We start from the raw sequence: 17,777 nt of genomic DNA on the forward strand, positions 1-17,777 counted from the left end.
TTAAGATACCGATTAGTACATTTTTGCGTTAATGCAAAACATTTACGCCATTACGTTTACGCCAACGCTGACGTAGCAGTTCCAAATTAAATAAAAGTTACTAAAAACTGTGATCAAAAACTAATTTCTAATGTCAAAAATGCATAACTAAAAGAAAAACAGTTTAATCTCTGCACCTGGAAAAAAACAAATTATAATGAAAACACATTACGTCTTAAAATATATGTCGAGTGCCAAACTATAGATAATGTTGCCATCTAGCAACCATGCTGCCAAAGTTTTCGCCAAGCCTCCCACCAGTCACATGATGTATCCATGAACCAATTTTTTGATCAGCAAGTCTGGGAAAGCTCGGTCTACTCTTATTATTAGTCTATGGAGCCGACGCATGTTATATATCTGAGGATGTGGTACATGGCTAGTGTGAAGAAACTGGAAAACTAAGGATCTAATTGTTACTTTTTTATTTTTCTCTGATTGATACATCTAAACAGTAGTCACTTGTGTGCACACTGTTAACAGTTCGATGTTTAAAGAAGAAATCGGGTAAATCTTGCAAAATTTAGTTCCAACTATTTGAGTGGTGATAAATTAGAAAAATTATATGGTGCTCACAATCTGGTGTTTGTAAAAACAGCATACATTGCTGAAACTATTTATCAGTCATCAGGATTATCTGACTTTTTTTTTCTAGACTAACGTATTCCTGGGTAAAACAATAACTTTGTATTTGCAAATGTTGCAGTTGGTTAAATACGGATTGTTATTTATCAATGTTTGTGTTTCATGTGTAGAGTAAAAATTGAAATACTCTATCTTTACTAATAATTAAGCTGAAAGTCTCTCTGTCTGGATGTCCGGAGGATGTCTGGATGTCTGTAGGATCTCTGTGATGCGCATAGTGCCTACACCGTTCGGTTGATTTTCATAAAATTTGGCACAAAGTTAGTTTGTAGCATGAGGGTGTGCACCTCGAAGCGATTTTTCAAAAATTCGATTTGGTTCTTTTCTATTAAAATTTTAAGAACAAATTTATCATAAGGTGGACGAGTAAATTACGAAATTATCATAACGTGGAACCGTAACATGGGCACAAGCCAATTGACGAGATTCGAAATTATCATAACGTGGAACCGTAACATGGTTACAAGCCAAGTGGCGAGAAAATTCACCATACATTATTTGTAAATATACAGGCGAACCAAAAGACCTTTTAATTTTTCTATTACGGTCAAAGCCGTGCAGGTACCACTAGTATCTAATAAATGCTGCATTTTTATTAGCTCTCTGCTTGATGTGCCTAAATCTTTCGTTACTGCTCAGTAGTTCGATTTTTTAAAAACACTTACTGACTTTATGGATTTCCAGTCTTCTTTCCCGAATTGTATATTTCCATCATAGAAATCATTCTATGCAGAAACGTTTGTCTCCATAATGAAACATTACGGTAATATTTAATTAGAAACGCCAGCAAAGTACAATATTTACTTATTCAATACAAACAAAAATGTTAATTTCGTATCTAAAATTAAAAGGAAACTTCGTGCTATTTCCCCGCGCTTTGAACGTAAATTGCATTAGAGTGTTAGCTAATAAGAGTTAATGACGAACCGAAGCCGAGAACGTTCTAAATCGAACTCATGTAAAATCGAACGGAGGCCCACCGGGGGACGCGTGGAGGTGTCGTTTCCAAAACACAAGATAAAGAACCCAAATTCAACCGAAAATAAAAAAAATGGCACCTCTAAAATGCGAAGCATATTTATCATCTAATTAAGAGCGGAAAAATTCTGCTGAAGTTTATTTAAAAGATTAAGGCTGCAGTGAATTTGCCCCTCACTTTGCTGGGGAAGAGGAAAGAATGCATAACGTTTGTTTGCTTTATTCAAACACATTATTTTAAATTAAACGAGAAGTAGTTCTTTATTTAAATTTATTGCTCCCAATTTTACTAGTGAAGTTAAAATATTTCTTTTATACGAGCCTCTGTTTGTCTCGCATTAAATCTGTTTCGTAATGGAAGCAGAAAGTTTGCAGTTATTGTTCATTTGGAGTGTACGCTTCATTTCAAACTATTCACGACTTCTTTTACTTAAAATATTAAGAAAGTACTTCAATGTCTTTTTTTTTCTTCTGTTTTAAAGATATTCCTGGATGAGCTCTGTAATGGATCTTGAAGTTTTGGAATTAATGTTTGTTTGAAACAGGCACTTCATTTCGAACTTTCTTCTTTTACAATTTTTAACAACATTATTCATAATAAGGCATTTGCACTGATTTTGATGGGGAATTGTTCTGATGTGCATTTGGAGACACTTTTAAAAGTGTTTGCATAGAAAAATGATTTTTAAGGCTGTCGAATAGTTTAGTAGTAAACTTATACAGTTGATTTAATGCACCTTTTATTTAGGGAAATTGAAGAGGAAATGCTGTATTTTAACACGATAACAAAACTTTCGAGATATCAAAAGTGCTGGAACCGGTTGTTTTCCTGCATTGTATTTAAAAGTTAATTCTGAGAATTTGTATCTTTTTTTGAACTTTTTAAATATTCATACCACCTTTATAAAAAATAATAGTTAATATCGTCCCCTATTTAGCGATATTTTATCTGTTTTCTTTAACACTAGTCCAATGAAGGAATACGTTTCTGTGAAGATAAAGTTATAAAATAATACAAGTCATTTTCAAAATTTGATACTCGTATTATAATATTTCGTGGTTATTCCAAAATGATTTTTGTAATTAAAATGATATAGCTTTTTTAGGTAACATTCTTGGTATTAATTGAGAGCTACTGATTTTCAATAGTACTTTTAAGTTACTTTGTACAGTTACCTTATGAGTTAGCGCAGTACTTATTTAGTTACTTCTAAGCAGGTTTTGGTTTTAAATGTTTAATGCAATTTGTCAAATACAGACGGGTCTTTGTGAATGGAGCCAAGTGATATAGCTCATATCAGTAACATATTTATACAATTATTGAAGTACTTATGTATTCAATAATTAATTCATTAATGCTCCTTCAATTTTAAATTCACTTATTTATTCATTTATTCTCCTATTGTCTTATTAATTCGCTAATTTAATTAGCTCGGTTCTTCTCATTCATTTTTAATTAATTTATTTCCTTTTTGTTTCACTATTTATTCATTCATTTGATTTGAAAAAAAATAATAAGCAAGTAGAAAATATATAATTAGAAAAAATACTTATTTTTTTTTCACTTTACCCCGTACATGGAGCATGGTGACATTTTCCCACTTACTTTTTTGCTTTCTAAAGGATTAAATTAAGTATCAAAAATAACGTTTTAAAGCAAGTGTGGTGACGATCAGTCAGTCTCAAAATGTCAATGTGGGGTATAACACCTACCCATCACATGTACTGCACATGTACACCACGCACTGTTCACGTGGACATCAGCCAATAGAAGGTGTCCAAAGTTTGTCCCTTCCAAGGGTAAGGATCCCCTAACATTCAGTTCCGTCTCTGACTCCAGATCAGAAGGTTGCACGCCAACCTCTGTGCTTTTTCTGTTATGTGTATCTTAATTTTAAATATTAATGTTGTAAAAATAAATAGTTTGTTTATGTTAAATAACGTGTATAACTTTAACTAAGAGTCACAACACTGGTGACCCGGCAATTTAATGAATGCAAAAGTAAAAATCTTCATCATTTCTACAACTTCATCTTAAGGAGACGCTTGCCAGCGGATTTTGCGCATCCCTCTCCCCTTCTTCCGAGCGAGATGTCAACTGCTAAGGCACCCCTCGCAGCAGCTACGGGTCAAGTTTCACGCATAGCGCTGAAGCTTCCCCCTTTATGGAGAGAAAATATTCGCCCAGTGGCGTAGATAAAGGGGGGTTGGGGGAAAACCCCCCAGAAACGTTAGTCTCAAAAAAAAAAAAAGAAAAGAAAAGAAAAAGAAGAGGGAAGAGAAAGAAAGAAAAAAAAATCAAAACGACTTTTTTCTGAGTAACAAAGGTCAAAAATTCACTTCGCACCCCCCCCCCCAATGCCATTGAAAATCTGCTCCATGTGTGACCCTCAAGCATAAAGACATCTCCCTCTGCTGCGACAATTTTTTGATAATTGAGTGAAATTTGACACTTCGCTTTAGAAATGAGATTGATTTGTTAAATCCACGTATATGCAGCCTTTCTTTGTCATAGATTCTGCAAATTGTTAAATATATTTAATTGAATGAGCCACGCAGTGGGAATATTGCATACAGTCGAATCTGTATATTTCGAATTTCACATTAAAGAAAAAAAATCGAGATAAAAAGTTTTGAAATACGGGAGCTTAAGAAAATTTTTATAGAAATTTGAAATATGAAAAATGATGGTGAAAATTTGAAAACGATACTAAAGACAAAATGGGCTCTTGATTAAAATTCCTCTTTATTTGTTTTATTAGGTATTTATTCTATTATTACATTATTGAGTGCTTTATTGCGAGTTTAAGGAATCATTTTGATAGTAAAAGAAACTTTAAGCATATCTTTTTCAGGAAAAAGTCTTTTATTGATTTTTGGTCCCTGATTTTTTTTTTTTTTTTTTGATTCATTATTTATCCTCTTGAGGTTAGCAATTGCAGCAAATCTAACTTGGCCAGTATTCTGCGATTTTCCTTTTTTCATCACTTGAAAAAAACTTATACTTTCTTTTCACTCCTATCATTTCGGTTTTCTAAGGAATCGCAATTTTAAGAAAGAGAGCAACCAAAGAACAGTACTAATCCAGATAACAGCGAAATGGCTTTTAACTTGAAGGACCTTTAACCATGAACTTGAAATGCTCATCTTACATATGTCAAACCTGTGAATTTCATCTCTTTACTCTTCTTCCAAGAAAGTGCGCGAAACGACTGTCCTTTGGTTAATCTTCCTGGAAAGCCTATTCGTGGAACGCATTTCTAACTTTTTTCCACTGCCTCCTCAGCTCTTGAATTCCTCTGTTTCTGAGTTGAAGAAAATGTTTTTGTTTTCTGCTTTAAAGATCATTGGGCTTCGAATCCATAAATGATAGCATAACCGGAATTCGAGACGATAGAGGTTTTTGTTGGTCTGGTCTCGTGTGGGTCATAGTTCATAGTCAAAACGACCTTTGCTAACCAGAGTAACCATTGCAATCACATTGATTTTTCAGACAGTATTTACTGAGTTTTCTTTTGGAAACGTACAGTCTGTTTAAAATAGTACATTCTAAGTGAAAGTTGTTGCATAATGAAGCGAGAAAAACCGATAACAAGCTTTTTCAATCCAAAGAAAAAAATTAAAATGACGAAAAGGATTGCTCTAAAAAGAGAAAGTTAACGTCGTGTGAAGAAAACAAAGTACAGTCTGCAAAGCAGCATTAGTCCCATTGGACCCCTCTGAAGGTAATTTTATTTTAATTCAAAAGAAAAACTGCATAGCATTACATGAATAAAATGTTTAAAAACGAAATGAATCTAGATTATTTCTATTAGCTTGGTTCGGATTAAAAAGTAGAAAATAAAAAAGACTTCTGTTTATAATACCCGAAACTGCAGTTGCTCTCTCAAAAAGATATTAATATAAATTCTAAAGCAGCTAATAAAATTAAAAATAAAGACTTGAAAGGAGAACTGATGGTATGATATTGAGCGAATAACTTTCTACCGCCAATATTTCTTCCCTAACTTTTTTATTCAAATTTTATTAACTGCTTTAGAATTAGCATAAATGTAAATACATAAAAAGCAACATATAAATATAACGATATGAAAAGCAATTTCATTTTTTGCGGGTTATAATTCAAGGAGTCTTTTTTTATTTTATTTCATACTTTTAGTGCAAACCAAGTTAGTAAAAATAGTCTTTATAGTCTGACCACCGATGAGATTGAAAGCCAAACATCCAGTTTACAGGCGGAAATGGAAGTATCTATTAGCTTTCAGGGATGCCAGCTTTTGTAGATGTGTGTTAGCCTCTAAATTAAGCAGTCACACTGAAATGAACGGAACACGCTCATCAGATATTTGATTTCCCCGATTTGGATAGACTGGTTTTGACAAGACGTTGCTAGAAAATTTCACTTTAAATTAAATGGAGGGAAAAGAAAAAAAGTTGAATTTTCCACAACATTAAAAAAATAAAAAAATCTTTGCTTTTGTTTTGTTTGATACAAGTATCGGAATTGGGTCACCCCATTCCAAAATATGTAAGATTCACCTCCATCTTATTTTTTTTAATACTAAAAAAATTTACATATATATACATACATATATAAATATACATATATATATATATATATATATACATATACATATATATATATATATATATATATATATATATATATATATATATATATATATATATATATATATATATAGAAAAGAAGAAACCCCCCCCCCGAAAGTCGGGTCTAGCTACGCCTCTGTGTTCGCCTATGGATTTTGCAGTGCGACAACGCATTCCTTTACAGCGGAATTACAGCCGATGAAACGAAATATGCAGCGTTAGTTGCCAATGTTGACTCAGAGACTCTGTCACACATATTGGGCATTGTACTGAATCCTCAAGCGCAAAATAAATACCAGGCTCTTTCACAACGACTCATATCGGAGTTTGCTGAATCGGAAACTCTAACCATCAAAAAGCTGCCTTCCGACCTCCAGGTGGGAGATGACCGTCCAAGTCAACTCCTTCGAAAAATGAAGGAACTCTCTGCAAACCGCTTAGATGACAATTTTCCACAAGAACTTGTGGATGCAAAGAATGCCGCCGCACATTTCGACAATTTTATCCGCCAGTTCCGAGTCCTTGGATAATTTGTCGAAGATGGCGGATAAAATCGCAGAAGTTTCCATGCCGCACTCTGTTTTCGCGACAACAAGCAGTGTTCCGCCGCCTGCTCCTGAATCCCCCAAGGAGAAGTTGGAGCGTCAAATTTCGGAGCTCACGCGGAAAGTCGACGAGCTGTAAACCCGAAACTCCCGTTCTCCGTACCGCAGAAGTTCGATCAACCGTCGGCGCTCCTATTCAAGAAATGAACAGCGCCCCAGTGGAATGTGCTGTTACCACCGCCGTTTTCAACAAAATGCAAAAAAGTGTACGGCACCTTGCAATTTCAACGATAAAAAAAACGGTCTCACTCCTCCATAGCTGGGATGACGGAAAATCTCTCAAAGTCCAGCAGATTATTTGTTTTCGATCGAAAAACTGGTCAAAAATTTTTAATTCACAGCGGATCAGAAATTTCAGTCCTACCTCCTTCAGCTCCGGAAAAGCGAAACTCCACCTCAGCATTTTCCTTGTACGCAGCTAACAATTCCAAAATTCCTGCGTATGGAGTGGTTTACCGGCAACTTGACCTCGGACTTAGAATAAATTTTCCCTGGACATTTGTCATTGCTGACGTCACTTGCCCCATCATTTGATCTGATTTTCTGAAGCATTTCAATCTAATAATAGATCTACACAAAGAACGGTTGATCCATCCTGAAACGTCTTTCCGTGCTTTTGTGAGTGTTCAACCAACTCTTCAAAAATCAGTGCATTTAGTGTGTGAAAATTCCTGTGCTTTTCAAGAAATCCAATGAAATCTCCTTCCCGAGCTAACAAACCCCACGCTAATTCGGAAGTCAATTCCGCACTCAACAGAGCATCACATATTAACGCGAGGCCCGCCTGTGTTTTCTAAACCTTGTCGTTTGCATCCATCGCTTTACGATCAAGTAAAAAGTGAATTCGAATATCTGTTAGAGCAAGGAATTATTCGCCCTTCTAAAAGCCCTTGGAGCTCGCCTCTTCACTGTGTGCCAAAAGCGGATTTATCGATACGACCAGTGGGTGATTATCGCAAATTAAATTCTGTCACAGAATTTGATTCTTATCCAATTCCCTATTTAAATGATTTTTCTCACGCGCTTCACGGTAAGTCCATTTTTTCTAAAATTGATATATTCAGAGCATACCACCAAATTGCGATTCATGAACACGATATTCCAAAAACCGCAGTGATCACCCCATGGGGCCTTTTTTTATATACTAAATTAAGTTTCGGTTTGGTCAATGGTTCCCAAACTTTTATGCGCTTTATGCACGATGTGTTACGTGGTTTATCTTTTTGCTATGTTTATTTAGATGACATTCTAATTTTTTTCTAATTATGTTGAAGAACACAAAATGCATCTCCGCAAAATTTTTGAGAGGCCTAGTTTATATGGATTAAAATTAAATGCATCAAAATGTGTGTTAGGTAAATCTGAGGTAGGTTTTTTAAGTCATTTAGTTACTCCTGAAGGAATTAAACCTTTATCTAGTAAAGTTGAAGTTATTCTCGATTATAAACAACCTGAAACTGTACATGACTTAAGAAAATTTTTAGGTCTTATGAATTTTTACGGAAGATTTCTGCCGCATGCAGCGGACGCGCAAATTTTATTGCACGATTTCTTGAAAGGATCTGTAAAAAAGAAAAATAAAACTGCAATTAATTGGTCGACTTCAGCTACTGCCGCTCTTCAAAAATGTAAACAATTGTTGGCTGATGCTACTCTTTTAGTTCATCCTTCTCCGTCTGCAAAACTTGTATTGCACACTGACGCCTCCGATTTCTCAATTGGTAGTGCATTGCATCAACTTATTGATAATGAGTTGCAACCACCTGGTTTCTTTTCTCGACGTCAAAGTCCAACAGGAATGAATTATAGTACTTATGATCGCGAATTACTTTCAGCTAATGCTTCTATCCGATATTTTCGTCATATGTTGGAGGCAAGAGAATTCATTTGGTATACTGACCATAAACCTCTAGAATTTGCTTTTCGCCAGAAACCTGAAAAATGTTCACCTCGCCAAATTCGCCAATTATCATTTATTTCCCAATTTACTTGTGATGTACGCCACATTTCTGGGCATTATAATATCGCAGCTGATATAATGAGCCGCATTTCTGCTAAATCCTTCCCTAGTAAAATTGATTACAATGAAATATCCCAAGCTCAAGCTTGTGACCCTGAGTTAAAGTTGTTGTTATCTAAAAATACTTCTCTGAAACTAAAGAAAATAATGCTCCCAAATTCTGAGTCAGAATTGTATTGCGATTTATCTACTGGAATTGCTCGTCCATACATCCCAAAAGAATTTCGTCAACTTGTGTTCGACAGTATACATAACCTTGCACATCCTGGTTCTCGACGCACCAGTAATCCCGTTCGACAGCGTTTTATCTGGCCTTCAGTGTCTACAGATTCTGTAAAATGGACAAAATATTGTGTTCCATGTCAAAAATCAAAAGTTCACCGACATATCAAATCGCCACTTCAAAATTTCAGTGAACCATCCAATCGATTTCATCATGTCCATCTTGATATCGTGGGACCACTGTCACCTTCTAACGGTTACATCTATTGTCTAACGAGGATAGATCGGATCTCGCGATGGCCTGAAGTTGTTCCCATAAAGGATATGACTGCTCCAACAGTTGCAGAAAATTTCTACACAACCTGGATTTCACGTTTCGGATAAATCTCCATCATAACAACCGACCGAGGCCGGCAATTTGAGTCAGAATTATTTCGTTGCTTGTCAAAGTTTCTCGGTGTGAAAAAAATCCGCACTACAGCGTATCATCCAATTGCGAACGGATTGATTGAAGAGTTTCACCGTCCTCTAAAGCAAGCAATAAAATGCTATGCAACTGAGCGCTGGACAGAAGTACTCGCCACAGTTATGCTTGGTCTCCGATCTGCACCTAAACTCGATCTAGGCTGTTCTTTTGCCGAGCTTGTGTACGGTTCTCCCCTCCGGCTGCCAGGGGAATTTTTTGAAGAAAATTGTGTGCCTACTGATCCAACTACATTTGTCGGAAAGTTAAAAGACCACATGAGTCATATTCGCACTCCGCCCATGTCACGGCATGGTGTTAAACCTATATTTGTGCCCTCTTCAATTTCAACTACAGAATATGTGTTTTTACGTTGTGACAGTGTGAAACATCCCTTACGTCAAACGTACGATGGCCCCTTCCGTGTTATCAATCGAAATGATAAAGTGTTTCACATTGATGTCAATGCCAAAATAATTTCAGTGTCCATTGACAGGCTAAAGCCCGCATATTTAGTGCAATCAGAAGTAACTGATCCTTGTCCTAGCACTACTCCCACTGCAGAAACACCACCTAGCGCCTCATCTTCTACAAGTCAGAGTTGTTCAAATCAAACAACCCGTTCAGGACGTCGTGTTCGGTTCCCGGATCGGTTTCAGTCTTGAAAAATTCGCTGTCGCTAGGAGGGGAGTATGTGGTGACGATCAGTCAGTCTCAAAATATCTATGTGGGGTATAACACCTACACATCATGTGTACTGCACATGTACACCACGCACTGTTCACGTGGACATCAGCCAATAGAAAATGTCCAAAGTGTGTCCTTTCCAAGGGTAAGGATCCCCTAATATTCAGTTCCGTCTCTGACTCCAGATCAGAAGGTTGCACGCCAACCTCTGTGCTTTTTCTGTTATGTGTATCTTAATTTTAAATCTTAATGTTGTAAAAATAAATAGTTTGTTTACGTTAAATAACGTGTATAACTTTAACTAAGAGTCACAACACAAGGTTTATTACAAAATACCTTATTCTTTCCTTATGCACTTTTAATTAATTTGTTCATTTCGAAAGAAGTAAATTAACCTCACTGTTTCACATTGCGCCAATTCCCCTTTTTATATAGTACACTTATTTATTTTATAAGAGTAGACAACCTTAAACTTGTGCACTTTGTGGGAGTGTTATCGCAGATACAGCTTAATTTTGTAACTCTCGAATTATAAAACTGAAACTATAAACGTTGAAATCAAATTTCAACCATAAAAGTTTAGCTCTTTTACGCTTTTCCAAAGCATATATATATATATATATATATATATATATATATATATATATATATATATATATATATATATATATATACTAAAATTTAACGTGACTAGTTTCCTAAAGTAGATTCAAGTGCTTTTTAAAGGCAACCTGCTAAATGATCTAGCAATTTTTATTCATATAAGTATGCTCTCCTAATAGCAGAAGAAAAACAAATGTAGAAAAAATATATTCTAAGGTTAACATATAGCAAAGGGGGAAAATGTCCAGAAGTAAAGCTATCGATATTTTGCTGGTGGTGCTCTATTTTGGAAGGAAAGTGTTACCATAACAAAACAACGGACTTTCAATTGGGTCTGGTTTGTTGAGATAAAGGAAAATAGAGAGGATGGAAAAATACTTGTTATTGATTGCTGAGCTTATTGGGTGACGTCTGTTGCCTATGCGGGGAAATGTACTCTGACAGTATTTTAAATTTATGAAGGACTTTGGGGAAGGGAAAACATTTTTATTTTTGTTGAACAACAATTGAAAATGTTCATCTCCGATAAATTGTTTTTTTTAAAAACATTTTTCAGAAGAATAATTGTGCATTTCAATTAAAATGGCGGTCCTTATAAATATCACAGTACAGTTTTTTTATTTATTATTATTACGGTTTTTTTTTATGCAATCAGTCATTTCAGGTAAGAAATAGATTTTTGCAAAGTATTTTTTAAAACTAATGCCGAAATATGTTCAAAGTGCAACGGCAAAATATTTTACAGTTCTCAGTCACATATCCAACTACACCTTAAAATACGCTATTAAGGTTGTAACAGATTCCATTCAAAAAACTACATAACTCTAAGGATCAATACTGATTCACTCTAATTAATTTTAAAATTTGATACTCATAGAGTAATGTTCGTTAATTTTCAAAAATAAATTTGGTTATTATAAAATGACAAAGTCTTGACAAACTGATATTCAAAGTCGTATTCTTTATTTTAGGAATCTGAATCCTTAGGTTTTAAAGTTATATAAGATTGCCCAAGTACCCTGCTGTTGAAAGAAATCTAGTTTATTTCATTAAATTATTCATTCATTTTCATAAATCATATGTGTATTCAGTTGTGTAATTCGTTTACATTCATTCATGTATTTATTCATTCATTTACTAGTTTCCTTTTTTTCACTTTTTTACTCACACATTTATTTTAACAATTTACTCATTTTTTGTTTCTTGTTTCAAATTTTTTTCATTATTTCGCCCATTTATTTCTTTATTTAGTTATTTAAACAAAAATATTCTTTTAAAATATTTTGCTAGATAGCTAATAATATCCGGTTGTCTTTGAAAATGCAGGATTGTTGCTAAAAATGAAAAAAAAAATAATAATTTCGTTACAGTTTTTACCATAAAATACATTTTTTTAAATGTATTATTGTACGTACAAAAAAGTTTTGATAATTTTGAGAAATGCATGTTATCCCAACAATTACACTTTATACACATTTACGTATTTGCTGTGTTAAGAACAAGTAAATCGTAATGTTTAAAATTGTTGTACTTGAGATACGTTTTGTTAATAATAAAATATAATGCTTTTTATCATCTAGAGAGAAAAGGACTTTTCAGAATAATTAGGTAAATAGTCCTTAGAAATATTTAAAGGTATGTATAAGCATTTGAATTTCAGTAACATAAAATGAGCTTTGAACATTTTAACGATATTTTTATCATTTGCTTTAAACCAGCAGTATATATTTACTATTGAACTATTTACCAACCTTAACAGCTACAAATAACGCTTCTTCCCAATAAAAGTTCAATTCATACTTTAACCTTTAAAATTGTACTTCTTAATAAATGAACATAATTAATCAAGCAGATATTATACAAATTTACTTGTTATATAACACATTATGTTTTGTAAAATGGACGCTTCACTGTATTTTTTAAACGAAAAAAATAGCTACGAAACGTACTTTTAAGAATGAAAAGAGAAAGTAGCCAGTACCATTTTGGATACGAAGTAAAAAGAAAAAAAGCTTAACAAATGCAATATTCAATACATTGAGAGCGAACTATGAATGTACTCACAATGTATCTCCATCTTCCATCCATCTTCGATGCTACTGCCAGGGATAAGAGGATTTTCGGCTCTGCATGTGACCAAGTGTCCATGGTCTTCGGGGGTTGGCGTAAATGAGAAAATACTGACTGTCGCATTCCCTCCAGTCACCACCTCCTCCTGCTGGTTCTTAAAGTTGGATCCAGCCTTCTTCCATGTTAGAACCGCAGGAGGCCTCGAACCTTGACTAGTACATTTCAGTTGCACTCTGTCGCCTGCTGAAAAAGCCTGTCGGGGACCAGCAATTTTAACCTTTAGAGGACGAACTGTGAGAGAAAGAAGTAAAGGATATATTAGGTTTTATTTTGGAGGAAAATAAATGTCATGCTCCAACAAAAGTTATAATGTCAACTTTTTCTATATATTACTCGTAAAGGTTTTTGGATATCCTTGTATTACTTTTTTCAACTGCTTTTCTGTTCGTAAAAGTAGTGACAACGGTTTAGGTAACGTTGAAACAGCGGAACTGGGTTAAGCAGAGTACGTAATGAAAATGAAAAGATTTAAGTGCTACTAAATGTGGGATATTTTGATAGTTTGGAGATTACGTGGAAGTAAAACTTCTGGTGTTGGTAATTAAACATTACAACATAATTAAACTTACAAAATTTTACAAAAGTAATACCTTTGCTCTTTGTTGCTTTATGGTACCCTATGGTGTTAGATATTTCACCTTCGCGTTGTTTATGTATTCAAAAGGAATCTGTTCCTCTAACAGACATTGGTGCCAAACATATTACACCAATTAGTTTAGATCGCTAAGTGTCCAATTTTCAAAGTCTTCCCGTAGTTGGAATAACTCTTGCCTTTCACACAGAATAAATGTTTAAATATGGAACAATTTGCATTCAAGAAGTTGTTTTAAAATATACAAATTTCACTCTCAATTATAAGTTACAAAATTTTATGAATATGACCTGTTTAGTAAAATGTATCATTACGCATTTTATAGTGTTCATTTTTTAGCTCTGCTGCAAATATTTACACTAATACAAATATAAGTAGCAGCTTCATAAGTATTCAACAGAAGTTAAGCTTTCAAATTTTAGCGGAATTGATTTCAAATCACTCTGGCTGCACTATTGTTCTAAATAACAACCATGCGAAAAGAAAGCCGAAGTCTCTGACCATTTCATGATATTTTCATCGAATCGTTGAGAAAGCCGTTAACGTCACAACTCAAAGTGCTAGGCGTACACCCTTTGGTGCCAAACCGCTACTCAGTGGGCACCATTAGAATCATTATTAAAGCTACTTTTATTTGTTCTGTTAAGCTTTGAACCATGAACCATTTCTGACTGTTAATTATGGAATTCGCAAACGTGAGAGGCAAAACGAATGGATATTGTTATTCAAGAAAGCTGGATTTCTGTCACGATACATTTACCAATGGTATAGCAATCGTTACTTTAGTCTTTTTCAAGCACATATGGCAATAAATGTCTCATTACCTTGCATTTAGCATTTTTGTTTTTACTCTGCTCTGCAATGCTTTGGATTCTTCTTTAAAATACAGATTTGGTGGCAGAACTTTATTCATACTGTGCTATTTTGTTTCATTAGTACATGGTCACGGAATCTTTTGTCATACAATTTAGAGAAATAAATTCAAAGTTTTGAGCTTTCATTTGATATTTTCATTTTTTTCTTTAGCTTTTAAAAATATCTATGATTTAGTTCAATATGTTTTGAAGGGAATGAAATAACGCTTTGAGAGACTTAAAGGGGTAATGGTGCAATAACAAAGTACACTATTTCGTCTGAACTGTGTAAAGAATTCAAAACATTCTACGTGTTTCTGTTTTGAAATTGTAAAAAGAACTGTTGCCAATTCAACTTCTGAAAAAACTTCTGGAACCTTAAAATTTATTGGGAACTGTTCATGCTTTTTAGGGAGCGTTAACTCACCGGTCAGACTACTCTATAATCATCTGTTTTAGTTAAATCAGTAATTATCATCTAAAGGATTTCTGATAATTATCCAGATAGCAGACGAATCGGTTAAACATGTCATAAGCTTTTTAAAACGGCTTTCTTAGAGTTGAAAATCAGTTTAAAACGTTTAGGAAACGAAGCATATCTGCTACCCGAGTAATAAATTAATGAAACACAAAGCTTTAGAAAAAAAAAAATTGTTTTCACTTCTGTAAATGAATATGTTTCGCCTTTATATATTAAATAGTACATTATTGTTTATAGTAACATTATAAGTCATGTTACATTTTTAATGTAAACCAAAAGACCAGTTTAAACGACTGCTACATGTATTCTACAAGCATAACTTGACGTCTAGTAAATAAGAATGCTTGAAAGTGCTTTAAGTTCGACAGTTATTAAAATACCAGCTTGAACTTGAATTAGTATTTTATAAAATTTTAAAAAGCTGAAATGTATGCTTTTCAACTTAGTTTTAATACAAATTTTGGAATATTGAGCGTACTGATGGAAGCAACAAAGCAGAAAATACAAATAATTACTCTTCAAAGTTGTCAAAATTTGATTCCTAGAGAGCAAAATGCAATTGCAAACTGTCAGCTTCATTTTGCAAGAAACGAAAGCAATTTATTTTTCCATTACCAACCGTCTTGAAATCTTGAGTATTTTCCATGTCACTTATTTTTTATGACATTTGAGAAATTTTAAATATTGTATGTTGTATTAGTTTAGTATGTTTTTAAGTAATAAAATAAAAATTAATATACAAAGAAAAGTTAAATACACTTAAAAACAATAATAAAGGAATTATAGTACAATATTTATCAAGTAGGTTATAAATACATTATCTATTAAGCGTAGAACTAAAAATAAATCCCAGTATATTTGCGAATGATTTTTATAACATAATAGCTTAGAGTGTAAAGACGAAGATAATATTAAAACTTATGTGCATTTGTTAGACATAATTAATTATTTATTTATAATTCTTTAAATTTAAATTAATTTATTATCGTTTTTTAAAGATTTAAAGTAAAACGTTTTCGATTGTTTGCAATTAAAACTTTTCAATGCAAGAAGACTTTTTTTTTCACATTGTGCAAAGTTATTGAAGTTATTTTAAAAATTGAACAAACCCAAGGGTTTAACTACTTAAACCCTTGGGTTTGTTCAATTTTTACATAAATTGAACTACATAACTACTTAAGTTCCTAAAGAGACCCCTCCTCCCCAAAAGCTGAAATATAAAAAAGGGAGCATGAGTATTAGTCAATTCAAACCCACATTAAGCTAAAACATCACTATTTAACGAAAACTATAGTACACCTCTCATTAGTTTTAAATTTGATCGCTTTAACGCAGATATTCAGTCAAAATGGTAGTAGGACTTCAGCGTCAAAATACTCAAAATGCATAACTTGTTATGTTGCTATGTCTGAAAGGGGGGGGGGGCAGGCATGCGTAGTTCGCAAATAGTAAAAAATTGAGATATACCGTCTTGAGGTGTTCGTTCCCTGTTCACTTGATCTGAACTCGTTTACCAAGAAAGCTATGCAATAATTGTGAGTGCAATCTAAAGAAAATGTCCATGATATTTCTGTATTGGGAAAAAATTAATGCACTCAAAATTTACAGAGAATGAGTGTATAATATAATACATAATAATAAAAAAATAATTAAAAAAAAATAATTTGAATTTTTGGCATCTTGACTTCAAATTATGTTTTCCGCAATCACGAGCGTGTGTGTTTGTGTAGGCGCATGTGTGTGGGTGCGTAAGTGTATGTATGCATGTGTGTGAGTGAGTGTTGTGTACGTGCGTGTAGGTGTTCGTGTGTGTGTGTGTAGGCGTTCGTGTGTGTGTGTAGGCGTTCGTGTGTGTGTGTGTGTGTAGGCGTTCGTGTGTGTGTGTGTGTGTGTGTGTGTGTGTGTGTAGGCGTTCGTGTGTGTGGGACATGGACGCCACCGCCCAGCAAAAGTGGATTTCGGGGGACAGTGCTCAGGACCAGCCGCGCCGGCGCCGGTGGACGGTGGTGCTGCAGGCCTGGTCCAAGCTAAAAAAGGCACAGACGCCAAAAACGGTCAAGTGAGAACAATAAGCAATCGTGATTGCTCAATAATAATAATAAAAAAGACATTCGTAGAATTGCAATAGTTGAGAGAAAGAATGATTTTAAATACCGGTTCTTAGGGGGAATCGATGCCCAAAAACCTTCTAAGAAACATTTTTTTCAGTTTTTTTTTTATTTCAAAAATATTTAAACTAAGAGCATACGTTAATAAGAGCATACTAAATTAAGTTTCATTGTAGATTATAAGTACATCAGATTAGATATTTGTGGGGCAGTAATGTATATAAATGTATGTACAATTTTATTTTGAAACACGATTTTTTCAAAACATCAATATGAAAAATCCTTTTTTCTAGAAAACCACTTTTTATATTACTTTGAAATTTCCAGCACATTATATTTAGGTGTTCATAATTATACTGAAATGCATGATTTAGTACTCTTATTATTTAATAAACAGCTGTTCATAGGTTCCAAAAATTGTGCTTTTTTTCATTTAAAAAGGGAGTGACTATTGATCAATAATTAATAAATTATAAAATAAATGTAATTGTCTTAAACTTTTATTTCAGAAGACACTTGGACATCTCTTGAAAACACTGAAAGTTGAAATATTAGACCATTAAACGTTTTTGAGAACAAATACATAAAGTGTAGCAATTTAACATTACACGTATACGGGGTATAGATTCCCCTTAAAATATCTTTATAAACTGTGACACTTTTACTTTATGCTATGTCTTTTTCATTTCCCCTCCCCCTCATGCAGTTATTTGATCCAAAAAAATAGTATCATACATAT

General features: G+C 33.7%; 1 protein-coding gene across 1 annotated transcript in view; it reads right to left on the reverse strand.

Moving 5' to 3' along the window:
* Window positions 1-17,777, reverse strand: part of LOC129219339 (neural cell adhesion molecule 1-like) — a 197,851-nt gene that overhangs the window by 140,745 nt on the left and 39,329 nt on the right. The window contains exon 5 of the mRNA XM_054853703.1: window positions 12,938-13,234. Coding sequence (XP_054709678.1) covers window positions 12,938-13,234 — 297 coding nt within the window. The remainder of the gene's footprint in view (window positions 1-12,937; window positions 13,235-17,777) is intronic.

Source organism: Uloborus diversus, chromosome 1 (assembly GCF_026930045.1).
Source record: "Uloborus diversus isolate 005 chromosome 1, Udiv.v.3.1, whole genome shotgun sequence".
In the NCBI taxonomy this organism is placed as follows: domain Eukaryota; kingdom Metazoa; phylum Arthropoda; class Arachnida; order Araneae; family Uloboridae; genus Uloborus; species Uloborus diversus.